At 44.1% G+C, this 15,532-nt stretch overlaps 1 protein-coding gene across 9 annotated transcripts in view; it reads left to right on the forward strand.

Moving 5' to 3' along the window:
- The window catches only part of USP6NL (USP6 N-terminal like), a 141,843-nt gene that overhangs the window by 64,449 nt on the left and 61,862 nt on the right, over positions 1-15,532 (forward strand). For 8 of the 9 annotated variants that reach the window (XM_082238816.1, XM_082238813.1, XM_082238815.1 and 5 more), the window contains 2 exons: positions 4,219-4,292; positions 5,452-5,534. In XM_082238816.1, the coding sequence (XP_082094942.1) occupies positions 4,219-4,292; positions 5,452-5,534 (157 nt within the window). Of the gene's footprint in view, positions 1-935; positions 1,041-4,218; positions 4,293-5,451; positions 5,535-15,532 lie in introns of those variants that run through there. The other variant, XM_082238812.1, reaches the window with a different exon arrangement.

Here is a 15,532-nt window from a genome sequence, read left to right on the forward strand (position 1 = left end):
TAAGCTAAATCCCACCCTGAGACTAGGAGGTTTCTGGTTCAAGCTCCCGAGTCCCTGACACCCAGGGTACCCCTGATCCTTCTTTGCATTACTTGCATTCAGGTCTTCTCTCTCTCTCTCTCTCTCTCTCTCTCTCTCTCTCTCTCTCTCTCTTTCCTTTCCTTTCCTTTCCTTTCCTTTTGAACATAAATGGAAATATTCCACGAGATGAAGCTGACCCCAGAAAAAGTGACGCGAGCTTTCCACTTCCTGAAGAACAGGGAGTGAAACTGCTGACTGGCCCTAGGCATGTTTTGTTTCCGCCTCTTTCCCTCACCCCATCATTTTCTAACGCAATTTTCAGCAGGAGTTTCCTCCAGCTGCCTCCAGCTGCAACAATCAGCTTGTTTGGCTGTAATCAGTCCAGTTAGCCTTGTGACGCATTAAGTAAATAGAGTTTTAGGTGACAAGATGAATAGTTATTACTCTGGAATCAACACTTTGGGCAGCAGCATAACAACAAGTAAGATGCAAGTGAGAACAAGGCAGGTTGCTATCACCTTTGTTCTCTGAACACAGTCTGCTTTAGCAAAGCATAGTAATGATTTCTTTCTGCATGCTAGAAGGTTATGAAATGAATGGAGAGCTTTTCACCTTGAGAATAATAGAACCTTTGATAAATTTAACGCTTGCCTATTTGATATCCCGTCCGATTGTCAACTTTTTAATCTTAACCATGCACAGGTTAGCTTTAGCAGTTAATGTAGGATGAATAGTAGATAATTGCCTGGTTTTGTTGCTTATTATGTGGTGTGTTCCTTTAACTTTTGGCACATTCTGGAATGTACCAAGTAATTGTGGTGTAGCTGCTGATGTATTATGTTTGGCACTGGGAGAGTTCTTGGTCCAAGTCTCCTTTCCAAAGAAGCTCATTGTTTGGGCTTTGACAAGTCACTAATGTTCAGTTTAATCTCCTTTGCAAGGCTATTTTGAGGATAAAATGGGACAACTTGCATATGGTACTCTGAGGTTCCTGCAGGAAAGAGTAGGATATATATATGGTAATCATCTCGTTTGTTTAACAGATAGAAGGCTCCTTCACAGCTACACACAACCGGCCTCTAGAACCACAGTGGCCTGCTGCCAAACCCCATTGCCACAGGGACCATGCTTTTTTGCTTCTAGGGAAATGAGAGCCAAGTGGTACTCTTCAGAGAGCCAGGCTTAGCCCAATGGCCTCTAGTTGCTGTCCGCTGGTGTATAGTTTTCACCTTGGGGAGGCTGGTATTGGTCAAATCTGATTTCTCTTTTCCTTCACTCTCTTATTAGGACTCATACTGTGATGCTGTGCCTGATGCCCCATAATCCCTCTCGACCTCAGGTCACCTCACCCGACATTTCAACTTCCCTGTTGAGTCAAGCCAATATTTCTGTTGCTTGCTCTTACTCGCCCCTGCTCCTTTTTCTTGACATGACCAGTGTTTTCTTCAGCAGCATGTTCCGTGTTCATTGAGTAATCCTGAGGGGGAAAGCAAAGCAATAGTAATATCTTTTAGCTGTTCAAATACTTTCCAATGGTCACACTTTCTGAACCTGGACTGGTTTGTGTTGCAATTCTCAGAAGCAGTAATGTCTCAACATAGGTAGTAGTTAAGCTACTATCACAGTAAGCTCACCCTACCAATAACCAGGAGAAAATAAAAGTTAATAAAAGTTAAAACATGCTTATTTTCATGTGTTGTGTGTGTGTTTGTGTGTGTGTGTGTGTGTGTGTGTGTACACAAATAAATGCCAGAATACAGTTGTATATGCACATATGCATATACCCCCACCCCAGTTTGTGCAGAAGTAAAGTTGGCTAAAATGAGAGAAGCCAACTGTGTCTGTGCAGTTCCTTCTATGCATCAGTTGGGTTGAAGAAGAATCATTGCATATTAGCCATAGAATCGTTGTCCTTGCAGAGGATTCTGGGTCCTACTACAAATCCTGAGGGTTTTCTAGTATGTTTAGCTGTCATGAGTGCACACAGGGGAGTCGAGTGTTGGCAAAGGATGGCATGTAATGGAAATGTATCTTTGTACAGCTTGCCTATCTTTACCATCTTTTTGACTGAGGATTTGCACCGCTTTGCATTCTGTGCTCTTTCTTACTCTAAGGCGGTCAGTTTGTTCTGTGTTATATACCGTATTTTTCGCACCATAGGACGCACTTTTTCCCTCCTAAAAAGCAAGGGAAAATGTGTGTGCGTCCTATGGAACGAATGCGGGGGGAGGCAGGCGGGAAAAGCCCCCAAGAGCCGCACACAAGCTCCGTGAGCTCTTGCGGGCTTTTCAACAGGAGGGAGAAGGGACTCACTGGCGGCATCAGTCCCTTCTCCCACCTCCCAGAAAAGCCAGGAGAAGCCGCGATCTCTTTAAAGGGATTGCGCGGCTTCTGCTGGTTTTGCGGGAGGTGGGGGAATCCCCCCACCTCCCAGGAAAGCCAGGAGAAGCCGTGCAGCCCTTTTAAAGTGTGTGCGGCTTCTGCCGGTTTTGCGGGGGGTGGGGGAATCCCCCCGCCTCCCAGGAAAGCCAGGAGAAGCCGTGCAGCCCTTTTAAAGTGCGCACAGCTTCTGCCGGTTTTGCGGGAAGTGGGGGAATTCCCTCACCTCTCACAAAAGCCAGGAGAAGCCGCGATCCCTTTAAAGGGTTTGCACGGCTTCTGCGGGCTTTTGGGAGAGGTGAGGGAATCCCCCCACCTCCCAGTAAAGCCAGGAAAGCCCTGTGCAGCCCCTCCGCCAAGGAGAGGCTGCACCGGGCTAAAGGGGAAGCCAAAACAGCGAGCAGAATCCATCCCGCTCGCTGCCTTGTCTTCCTCCATAGCTGCGCGCAGCCCCTCTGCCAAGGAGAGGCTGCACGGGGCTATGGATTCTTTAGCCCCACGCAGCCTCTCCCGGGAGGGAGAGGCTGCACGGAGCTAAAGGGGAAGCCAAAACAGCGAGTGGGATCCATCCCGCTTGCTGCCTTGGCTTGATCCATAGCTGCACGCAACCCCTCCGGTAGGGAGAGGTTGTGTGCAGCCTGTATGCTGCTCTTTGGGGCTGCGGGGGGAAAAAGATTTTTTTCTTGAATTCCCCCCCTAAAAACTGGGTGCGCCCTTTGGTCCGGTGCGCCCTATGGTGCGAAAAATACGGTAATGTATAAAGGTAAAGGTCCAGTCGTGGACGACTCTGGGGTTGCGGCGCTCATCTCACTTTACTGGCTGAGGGTGCTGGCGTACAGCTTCTGGGTCATGTGGCTAGCATGACTAAGCCGCTTCTGGCGAACCAGAGCAGCACACGGAAACACCGTTTACCTTCCCGCCAGAGCGGTACCTATTTATCTACTTAGTGCTTTTGAACTGCTAGGTTGGCAGGAGCTGGGACCGAACAACGGGAGCTCACCCCAACGTGGGGATTCAAACCGCCGACATTCTAATCGGCAAGCCCTAGGCTCTGTGGTTTAACCCACAGCGCCACCCGCATCCCTTCTGTATATGTATACTGTATATGTAGCTTTAAAGGCATGATTTCCCAGTTTAGGGTTTGCAGGTTGGAAGTTACAAGTGAGGGCCTGGGGAGGAAAAGGAGATTTATTCCTCTTACCCTGCTTCCCTTCTCTGTTTTGCATGCTTCGGTATGAGTTTACAAATGGAATATTGACTCTTCCTCCAGTAGCGTATATTGAACATTAATATTTTCAGCGTGTTGCAGTCATTGCAAATAGTTTTCTGTTCTTGTGTTTTAAAAAGGTTGGGTTCATTAAACTGCAGGAACCTTTAAAACATATTCTACTTTTTAATAGCGAGGCCTTTTGAGACCCATATATTTTCCCTTTATATTTGCAAGACTGTAATATATAAAACTCTATCCTGACTTGAGTCATTATCAAATGCATCTTGTTGAATCCCCCCTCCCTCCTGTGATTACAGTATCAGATTTGTAAAAGATCCCTCCCTCCTTGAGTCTAGAAAGGCTAGAACCGAGTAGTAGTTGTTCATGATTTTGTTAGGGTTTTGCCAATAGGGCTAGGAAAATATACTTTGAGATGTGATTATATAAAATTGTCAGTTAAAATACACGGCATTCAAAGCCACAATTTTGTTTTTAGCATTGTTGCGTTACATTTTTGAAACTTCACTTTTTTGCTTTCCAGTAGAACTTGCTTCTGTCGAAAAGATCACTGTAACCTATTCTTGCATGTTTCTTTCATCTTTTCCCAGGTTCTGATGCTGAGCGGGATGCTGCTATCAAACTTGCCAAAGAACGAGCTGACATAGTTGCCAAGTATGACAGAGTAAGTTTCTTTACTTGTTAAGGCGTCCTTGCAAATGGCTATTTTTCTGTTCTCCTGAGGCAAAGACCTATTGCCACAGGTGAGCAGACGGCTGGCAAATAAAGATGCCTGCCCCTTTCTTCCTGTCCTCGTGTGCCATTCTTGGACAAACATGGTGATGCCACACTATGTTTTTTTGCAAGGAGAGAGGAGGAGCAAAGATTCACTCCAATTCCACATTGGAAACAGTGCCTAAATTGCGTCCTCCTCCTTTCTATGTTGCAAGAGAAAAGGCATGGGGAGGGAATATTTAGTGCTTCAAAAGAACATAGGAATTGCTTTGCTGAGTCAAACAACTGATATTATGTTGCCAATCATGCCTAGGCAAATGCCTTTGGGAAATTCATAAGCGGATAGTCTTATGTTAGTTGCAGACATTGTCTGGTAGTTGCAGATCCAGTTTCTCTGAACCTTCATGCTCAGCTTAGCTAATATGAGAAACTTGCGCTGTTGCTTTTTAATGTTCTGTTTTTAGCTGAGCATGATAGGCATCGTTATTACTGGAGAAATGGTAGGAGCGATTGTAGTAGTGGTATTTTATGATGCTTAAACATTAGAACAATTGTAATGCAGACACATGGGAACAGCATAGACATGGCTGCTATCCAGAGAGCGATGTCACACAAGACTGAATAGATGCACTGAGGTTATTTATGTACTCTTATAAAAACAGGAAACAAAAAAACCCCATTGCCCACATGGACCCCTGCCCCACTTCTCTGGATGATAGCTGTGTGTGTAGTACAGGGGTCTAAACTTTTTTCAGCAGGGGGCTGGTCCACTGTCCCTCAGAGCTTGTTGGGGGCTGGACTATATTTTTTTGGGGGGGAGGGGAGAACGAATTCCTATGCCCCACAAATAACCCAGAGATGCATTTAAAATAAAAGGACACATTCTACTCATGTAAAAACACGCTGATTCCCGGACCGTCCGCGGGCTGGATTTAGAAGGTGATTGGGCTGGATCCAGCCCCCGGCCCTTAGTTTGCCTACCCATGGTGTAGTACATTAGAAATAAGGAATTTGCTCCCGGTTGCAAACTTCAAATCAGTCCTTCCAACATGTTGCACCATAAGTAATGAATGAATTCTTGTCTGTCTTTGTTGTGTGTTTTTCTGTAGGGCCGTGAAGGTGTGCAGATTGAGCCTTGGGAAGATGCAGACTACCACCTTTACAAAGTTACTGACAGATTTGGTTTCCTGCAGTAAGTTGCATAGTTTGCCAAGGGAATTACATTAAAAGTTGGTCTGCTTTTTTATGTTATTCACTTTTATAAGCCTGTCTGGTCAAAGTATTGACTGCTTCAAGTAGAATTGCTTTGCGAATAGTATTCCATTTGGTGAATAAAATTTAAATGGTCTTGCACAGTATTCTTTGGTTATTTATATTCTCCACTTTTCTTACTCTGATTTGAAATTGATCCGTACTTGGTAATGGAAAAGTATGGGCAGTCACCTTTCCTGTGTATAATAGTATCAGGGAGAAGCTTTGTGCAGCAAAAATCAGGTCATGCTAGATACTTTCTGTAAGAACTAAAAGAATAATTCTTCAGGGGACTCTACAGAGGATGCTTCTACAGAATGTGCAACTGATGTTCCTTGTTCTCCAATAGAAAATAGTTTTATTTCTTAAGATATATGTCACAAACATATCACAATTTTATGTAGCTAAATTTATTTGCAACAATCATGGGGCACAACAGAGGAATAGTGAAAAATACCATCGCTTTACTACCCAACATCAGTTACAGATTTAAGGTTCCCAGTTGCCTATAACACCTATTAAGAAATTCTGGGATGCTACAGGCTGACATACTCCCTCATTCTCTTCTCTGTCTTTGAAGATGTTTTGTGCCTTATGATACTTAAAACCTGCTTTTCAGACTTCAGTTAAAAAGATACATCCAACTGAATAAATAAATGAAATTCAGATAAAAAACATTGTTTGAATTAAAGGGAAAAGTTAAACTGAAAAGTAAAAGGAGACTATCACTTGTTCATCTCCATTCAGAAAAGTAAAGCCAATTCCTGCTGCTGATGTCAATGTATAACAGCTTGCAGATGTGCATTGCAGTGCACAGCCAGTCCCTGCTGAACTAGATTGATGCACTTGATGGATATGCTTTTCCCCATCCAGGGCCAGGACTTGCAAACAATGGGGTGCAACCAGCGGCGTAGCGTGAGTTGTCAGCACCCGGGGCAACGCAAGTAATTTGCGCCCCCTAACCCGGGGCAAGGCAAGTTATTTGCGCCCCCCTAACCCCTAACCTGCGAGTTGCCGCTGGCGCTGCCGCCGAAACGATGCCGCTTGCCCGGAGGAGGGGGGGGCAGAGAGGCGAGGAAAATGCAACGGCCCAACAGCTGCAGCAGCAGCGGCGGAGGCGGGGCTGTGAGGAGGGGCTGCCTGGTGCGTCCTCCGCGGCGAGCGCTGAGAGCCGGGCGCCGCGAGACATGCGGCTCTGCTACAGCCTGCGCCCGAGGCTCTTCGGTGACTCCGGAGGCAGCGAGCGCGCCCCCCCAGATGTTGCGCCCGGTGCGGCTGGCACCCCTGGCACCCCCCACGCTACGCCACTGGGTGCAACTAGAACTGAGGCTTTTGACCAAAACTAGTTGAATTGCTGATCAGTTCAGGCCTCTGGTAACCCTTAATCTGACTTTAGTGGTAGCCTGAGCAAGGTTCACAATAGCTTAGGTTAGCACTCTATTTTAGTTCCCAACAAGAGTACAGGTTTTCCCTTCACTTCAAGGAGAGGTCATGTTATCTAAAACATGGACCATTCTTTTTAAATCTAGAAGTTACACTCAAACAATTGCTATAACAAAAATTGATGATAGTTTAGACATCTTCTGGAAGTTCTCATCCTAATAGCCATTGTTTGAAACCTTAACATTGTTAAATTTTCTTTAACGATTAAGACAACTTGGAGAGAGGATTCTCTTATGAATTTACATGAAGATAAGCTGCTGTGTTCATGCTTGTGTGTTTGATTATGGTTTCATTTAGTCCAGTACTGTCTATTGTAACTGGAAGCAGCTCTTCAAGTTCTCAAGCATGGCTCTCTACTAACCCTGTTACCTGCAATCCAGTTCACTTCAAACGCCACAGGTGGAATCTGGGAGCAGTATCCAGTTAATAGTTATGCTAGCCCAATGACTTCCAGCTGCACAGTGCAGCTTCTCTGCCTTCTCCTGCCCCTGCACGCATCCTCAGCCTGCATTGGAGAGTTGGAGAAACCCCCAGAGCAGATTTAGGAGACATGTGGGGTGGACTGCAGGGAGAAAAGAGGGAGTGGAATTTGCGTTGCATACCTAAAAGCCCTTATGCTAGTGTAACTGCTTAGTTGGCTACCTCTCTGAGTTCCTATATAGGGATGGGCAATATTTGGTTTTCAGTATTGGCTTGTTATGGACTTGAAACCATATGAAAACTATGAAAACTATGAAACTGATTATCACGATAAGGACTTCAAATTGGTTTTGGACGATATATCAATATATATCCTATATGTGCAAAACATGTGCTCTGCTGCTTCGCTATGCCCCCTCCCCACTGTGCTTGAATGTATAACTGCCATGCTTGTCTGAACAATGTAATGTTGCACTACTGTGCAGCGGCTTTAATTTACAAGTCAGCGTTGAGGAGTCCTTTCGTTAACCATTTCCCCCAAGGGAAATTCATAAGCAGAACATTTCCACAGAATTTCCATAGAGCTACCAATATTGTGCTGCTTAGTGTGCATGAGCCTTGCATATGTCCAGAAAATCTATTTGCACGGACATAAAAAGTTCCAAGTGTGTATGTGTGTTTGCTTGTACATCTTTCATCAAGAGACAGTACTGTAGCTGGAGCAATTGTATTTGATTGAGGCCAGCTAATGCTTAACCAGTTATCTAGGTTGTATGAGAGTTCACTTCCATGCATACCTTACTGTTAAAACAACCAGTCTGCCATAGACATATGGTGACTTGGGATCTCTTACCAAAGCAGTAAGGAAGGAATTGCTCTGAAGGATCCCATGTAAGGGCTGTGCCTGAGAACCATCAGAGGGGAGATGCACGCATGAGACCTAAATGTGTCGAGAAATGCTCAAGGTCCTCTTGCTTCTTCCCACACCACTTCAGTACAACATTCAAAACACCCACACTTAACTAGCATGTACATCTAATTAAGCAAATGTTCAGAGTTGAAGACCAAGGCTGAAATGTAGGAAGTGGCTCAGGCACAAGCTCAGTAATTGCATAGTTTCGTTAGTATCTTTATCTTTATCTCCTTGGAAACTCATTCGAAACTGCAGGACCTCTGCGTAGCAATTTGGTTTCTCAAGCACATAACTACTGCAGGAACCTTTGCTTGTGTCTTGAGGGCATGGCCGCACCAGCTCTACTCAGTTGTTGCTCCCTATACTGAATTCCCTTCACTGTGTTTATATTTTGCATTCTGCACCTGCCTCAGCATCCCCCAGGTGTGCTTATGCTGCCACATCTCTTCTCAAGTGAATAAATTATTTTTATTTATTAAATTTGTATACCGCCCTTCGCCCGAAGATCACAGGGCAGCTCACAACATAAAAATACAAAATGAGAATGCAGAATACCTAATAAACAAAATAACTCAATTCCCACCAACACATTTAAATAACCAGAAAATGTTCAGTCAGCCAAAGGCCTGGATATAGAGACACATTTTTGCCTGGCACCTAAAGATATGTAACAAAGGCACCAGGCGAGCCTCCCTGGGGAGAGCATTCCAGAAATGGGGAGCCACCACAGAAAAGGCCTCTTCTTGTGCTGCCACCATCCAGACCTCTTGTGGAGGAGACACCCAGAGAAGGGCCTCAGAAGATGATTGCAGGGTCCGTGTCGGTTCATATGGGGAGAGGCGGTCCTTTGAGGCACTGCAGTCCTGAGCCATTTAAGGCTTTCTAGGTCAAAACCAGGACTTGGAATTGAGTATGGAAACTAATTGGCATCCAGTGCAGTTGGGCCAGAATTGGCACCACATGCTCAAACTGTCTTTGCTTCGTCTTACCATTTGCATACTCAAATGGCAGCAGTTGGCACACTATTGTGGCTGTTCTTGAGTACCGTATTTTCCGGTGTATAAGACGACTGGGCATATAAGACGACCCCCGGCTTTTGAGAATATTTTCCTGGGTTAAAAAGTAGTCTTATATACCAGAAAATACAGTAAATAAATGTGTTTGAGAAGAGGCAAGACAATATACTGCTTGAAGGTTTGAAGCGGCATATCTTGAAGGATGGGTGCCATGCTGTTGCTGGGAAGTTAAGGCCTCATTAAGGCATAAGGATTTATGGATTTTCAGCAAAATGTAATTTTTATGTCTGAAAGGGTTTTGCTGCTTGTGTTATATGTGGAGGCCCAGCAGTTGCATATATTGCTGTGATGTACAGTTGTCAGAAATCACTGTTGCCCATGAGGCGCTGCATACTGCAACACTTTAATATTGGCTGCTTAGGCCTTTAAAACATTGTAAGCCCATCACGTTATCTTATTATACTATGCAGGCATGTTCAACAGGTAGATTGCTGGGCACCTGTGGTAGATCATGTGATGCGTAGTGATTCCCCCAGTATTCCAGCCAGTATTTTTATAATGTGAGTTGATCAGTCTCTTGGGAGTTGGGCGTGCCTGTCCTATAGCAATCTGGGAAGGTATATCAGGATTGCTATCTGAGTATTGCAGATGGGGGCGGGTGGGGGAATAGAGAGAGTAAATGAAGACCAGTCTACTGAGTCTATGGCTTCGGTTGGCCAGCCTATCAAATATTTCCAGTTCTTGTTGGAATCCCATCTGTGTCAAGAGACAGTGGAATGTGCCTCCAGAAGTCAAACCGCTGGAGAATCACAGCACCTGCTTTCGCTGCAGAGACCAGTAGCTTGTACCTACTGCATCTCACATTGTTTTTCCTGTGTTTGCAGCACCAAAGTGACCTCTCCGGGGCACAAGCCTCGCCAGAGTGTATGGAGGTCCTGGGCTGCCCAGGCGACAAGACCTCCCCCCCCCCTTTGGCCTCAATGGTGTGGTCCAAAGGAAAGGAAAGCAATATGTTTGGCACCAGCTTGGCTGCTTATCATTTGACCCTTTTGAAATATTGCCAAATATTCCCACAGTGTCACAGTACAGTGGTACCTTGGGTTACATACGCTTCAGGTTACATACGCTTCAGGTTACAGACTCCGCTAACCCAGAAATAGTACCTCGGGTTAAGAACTTTGCTTCAGGATGAGAACAGAAATCGTGCTCCAGCAGCGCGGTGGCAGCAGGAAGCCCCATTAGCTAAAGTGGTGCTTCAGGTTAAGAACAGTTTCAGGTTAAGAACGGACCTCCAGAACGAATTAAGTACTTAACCCGAGGTACCACTGTATCTTATTCCAGGATGTCAGACTGGGCAAACTTTCGAGTGCTGAATTTGGTAGGGGTGTAGGTGGAGCCACAGCAGCCGAAGGGTGGAGCCAGAGGCAAAAGTGTTTTGCATTTAACTAATCTGCATTAAAGAACGCCTGCTTCAGTTTTCACCATGGAAACCACAGAATTCCCAGTCCCACGCAGATGTACTCAAAAGTAAGTGTCAGTGGAATTGATTAAGTTGGTCAACATTTTTCTTTTCTTTTTAGTTCAACAGACAAAAGCAGCTATTCTGGAAATCAAGTGAAAGTAGTTAAATTCTGACTTTAGTTGTAATTGTCTATCAGGGAAGACCCACTGATTATCAGTGGTCTTAAAACTTAAAACTCTTGATCTGAAGGAGTCAGGAATGAGTAACTGCATATCTCAGAGCATATTTGTATGTCCTGCACAAAGTTTGGGGGATGCAGACTGCAGTGGGAAAGACTTGTTTTAGTTCTTTTCAATGGAGCTAACTTAAATACCACTGTGGAACTCCACTTCCAAAGATGGTTGTAGTCATCTATTCTGTGTGAACATTTTTACTTGCAAAGTTTTAGAATCTAATATGCTTCATTGCCACTAGTTGTTGTAACTAACTGGCCTCTGGAATATTATCAATTATTAAAATTCAATTTTATGGTAATGCTGAATTTGAACGTGCTGGTTGGGGACCGGCAAAAGAACAAAATTTACTTGTGTTCTAATTTTAAAATGAACCTGTGGAATATATTGCTACAGATAGGGCTCTTAAGTAAATCAGATGTATTTGCTATAAAAATGCAGAAATCCATCATGTTAATAGTATGTCACAGTTGCAAAGTTAAGCACCCGTAAGTAAAACAAAAACACCCCCCCAAAAAAAAAATTAGGTGTGGGCAAGCCTTATGTAATACTCCATTTAATGGTCTTTGCTGTAGCATTTTACATTACTCAGATTATTTTATGCTCAAATTAGTTGAATTCTCAGAGCAGCTAGTAGAAAACAGATCCCAGCTTTCAAAGGAAACTACACGAGCTGCATTTTCCCATGCTATGAGATTTGGCTGATGTTGCTACTTTAAAACCTGTGTGTGGTCCTAGAATAGAGATGCGTGCATGGGCAAATGTATGGGGAGAAGGCTTGTGGCTTACCCAAATGCAGCGGATATATGATGCACAAGTTCTATTTCTGTCATGTTGTCCTTCTATATTTTCAGCCGCTGAATGTTTAGTGGGTGACTAGTTCTCTGTTGCTACTGCCATACTTAGGGGGGTTCAGGGCATGTCTAAAGGGCCATGGTACCTTGTGGTGCTTCTGCCCGTGAAAATGAACCAATTAAATGTGTGTGGGGCAAAGTTTGATTTCTCCCATCTCCCAAGTTAGCTGCCTCTAACTTGCAAAGTGGAGATCTCTGTTCTCTCTAGGACTGACCAGACAGCTCCAAAGTTGCAGTGTTCGGTGACATCTCTAACAGTGCAAATTTAAAAATGGGCTGCGTATTGGATCTATGCCAGTTGCTGCTCTAAACTGGTGCAGCTGCAATATCTGTGTCAGGGATGGGGTTGGGTGTCAGCCAGCATGGTGCCATTCCAACCTGAATAGGTTGTGTGCCAGATAATTCCTTTCTCCTTCGGACTTGGACCTGCGACACTCAGCAATACAGAAATGGCCTTGGTCCTCAATAACTTGACCTCTTACCATCCCAAAAACAGCCGGGCACATGGAAATTGAGGCTTCTGAAACAAATAAAGATTGTAAAAGAGAAACAATGGCAAATTTACACTCAAAAGCACCAGGGCAACCTAAGAGAGACCACAGAGCTGGATTGGGTTAATTTGTGGGGTAAACAAGCCCACTAAAATCAGTATCTACTCGTATACAAGAAAATACATTACAATTATCACACTGATGGCATTTGACACCATTACCATGTAGCTATATTAATGAAACAATCTTGCCATTATGCTGGAGAGGCTGTAATAGTATGGGCACAGCATTTCACATGTGGTGGATGTGGGAACATATAAAACACTTCTGGCAGAGGGTATGTACAGAAATAAGCTGTATTATGGGTTAACAAGTGGAAAGTACCCCAAATTTGGGATTATTAACTATTTTTTAAAGAAGGGCAATCTGATCTTCGTTATGAAGAACTAATTTCTTAGCACAGAATTGGCAAGGATTGGAACATCTGTGTATCTCTCATTGGAAACCAAATGCATGACCTATTGCTGTATCAGAACAATTAACAAAGAGATTACATGCATTGAATAATACAATTGACGTAGATGCTTTTGTTGAAATATGGAATCCATTTATGAAATGCTTTTCTGATAACCCTGAAGAATGGCAGCCACCGAATTCACACAGCAGACTTTGGCAAACTTAAATACACTGATTCGTCCGGCATGGGGTAGGGGAAGGGATAAATTGGAATTCTCCCCCCCCCCGGTAATTGTTATATAATGAAAATAAATACCACAGCCACCTCTTCTAGACCTGAATACACTATTTGAGGAGCTTTCCCTAGAGGGCAGGATGAAGGGACCACAAGTGCATTGAAATCAATGAAAAGAAATTCAGCAAAGGAGCACTTTTAACAAACAGGAACATTTCATTTCTGGCCTGGAATAATGAAATGCACAATTTCAAAGGCTATTCTTACACCCCTTGATGATTTTGCCCATCACTCCCTACTGGAGAACAAGTGTGGAAGGGTCCACCCCCCATGGTTTGAACAAATGTACATGCAATAACTAGGGATGGTAGTGCCTGCGTTTCTTTTTCCTTTTTCTTTGACAGACCTAATCTTCCTTCCAGTCTTATTGTCCCCCAAAGCTTTACATTATTGGTTTGTATCAACAGGCGCAGCTCCAGCAATTTTGGCAGAGCTGCTTCTCTTTTCTCAAGCCAATGATCCAAAGTATAATTTTATCTGCTAGCTTGTGAGAGTTCGTTAAAGTGCTGAACATGTTTTGAGAAGGGATTGCTAATGCAACGGATTATGGCTCTGCCTGGGGCATACATCAGGCAATAGAAATCTGTCTTCTGTGTCATGCTAAGAGGCTGGCATGTACCCTTCTTTCTATCACACTTTATTATTTAAATGCAATACATTGTAGCAGCAGGTGGGAAAATGAAAATAATGAGCCAAAGAAATAGATTTTATTCAGAACTGAAGTACATTAAATGTCTCCAAGTGAAATAATTGACTTCTCTTTTTTAATCTAACTTTATAAAGGAATATTTTGATCAGCACAGCTATATGCTTTTCTGTTCCTTCTCCTTTTTGTGTGCACAATAGGCTTCAGTGGTGTAGACTTCAGTGTTCTAATCTTAATCCCATTGCTATCCTGAGATTCCAACTATTTCCAGGTAATTCATTAAAAAAAATATCTAAGGAGCTGATGGCCTTTGTTCAGTCCTTACCTTGTTATCCTAGGTCAATAAGGGTAAAGGGACCCCTGACCATTAGGTCCAGTTGTGACCGACTCTGGGGTTGCAGTGCTCATCTCGCTCTATAGGCCGAGGGAGCCGGTGTACAGCTTCCAGGTCATGTGGCCAGCATGACTAAGCTGCTTCTGGTGAACCAGAGCAGCGCATGGAAGCACCGTTTACCTTACCTTACCTATTTATCTACTTGCACTTTGACATGCTTTTGAACTGCTGGGTTAGCAGGAGCAGGGACCGAGCAACAGGAAAGGTAAAAGGTAAAGGACCCCTGGACGGTTAAGTCTAGTCAAAGGCGACTATGGGGTGTGGCACTCATCTCGCTTCAGGCTGAGGGAGCCGGCGTTTGTCCACAGACAGCTTTCCGGGAAACATAAAACCAAACAATAAAATTATAAAAAAATAAAAAGAAGTTAAAACAAAAAGAAGTTAAAAGCAAACATCAATAGACCCTTCTGAGGAACTCTTAATTGCTGGCACAGACCTGGTGGAATAGAGACATTTTTATCAGGCATTTAAAAGTTAGCACATAAAGTATAGTAATAGTAATAGTGTAACACTTTTTCAGAACACAACAGTAGAAAAGTAAACAATGACCCTGACTCAATGATGTAATTTTAGTGTGAGCATTTAAATAGACAGAGGGTCCTCAATAATAAGAGTTAGAATACTTTATTACCATATGGGTGGGGAGGGCCTAATATGTTGTTTTAAAAGAAGATGCATTGTTTGGACATTCCTGGGTTTGTGTTGGCATCAAATGCTTTATCCCTATTCCTCAGGGGCATGTATTTGCTTTAAAACGCAGTAAACTGAGCAGGCTCTTACAAAAAACCAATCCCAGCTAAGTCAGAGGTGTCTGTAAATCTAATACTGCATTTAATGAGCCTATATAACTTGTCACTTGACATTTGGAATTTCTCTAGTGAAAGTGGGCACCTCCAGAATTTTTATATATTGCCTCAGTTCTGATGAGGTGGTAGGATCAGCTTTTATATCACGTATCACCCTCCCACGGCACCATGTCCCGTTTCTAAGCACCTTGCTATTTCTGTGGCAAATCTGACTATAAAGGTAAAGGTACCCCTGCCTGAACGGGCCAGTCTTGACAGACTCTGGGGTTTGTGCGCCCATCTCACTCAAGAGGCCGGGGGCCAGCGCTGTCCGGAGACACTTCCGGGTCACGTGGCCAGCGTGACAAAGCTGCATCTGGCGAGCCAGCGCAGCACACGGAACGCCGTTTACCTTCCCGCTGGTAAGCAGTACCTATTTATCTACTTGCACCCGGGGGTGCTTTTGAACTGCTAGGTTGGCAGGCGCTGGGACCGAGCAGCGGGAGCGCACCCCGCCATGGGGATTCGAAC

This window comes from Podarcis vaucheri, assembly GCF_965113315.1.
Source record: "Podarcis vaucheri genome assembly, chromosome: 10".
NCBI classification, from domain to species: Eukaryota; Metazoa; Chordata; class Lepidosauria; order Squamata; family Lacertidae; genus Podarcis; species Podarcis vaucheri.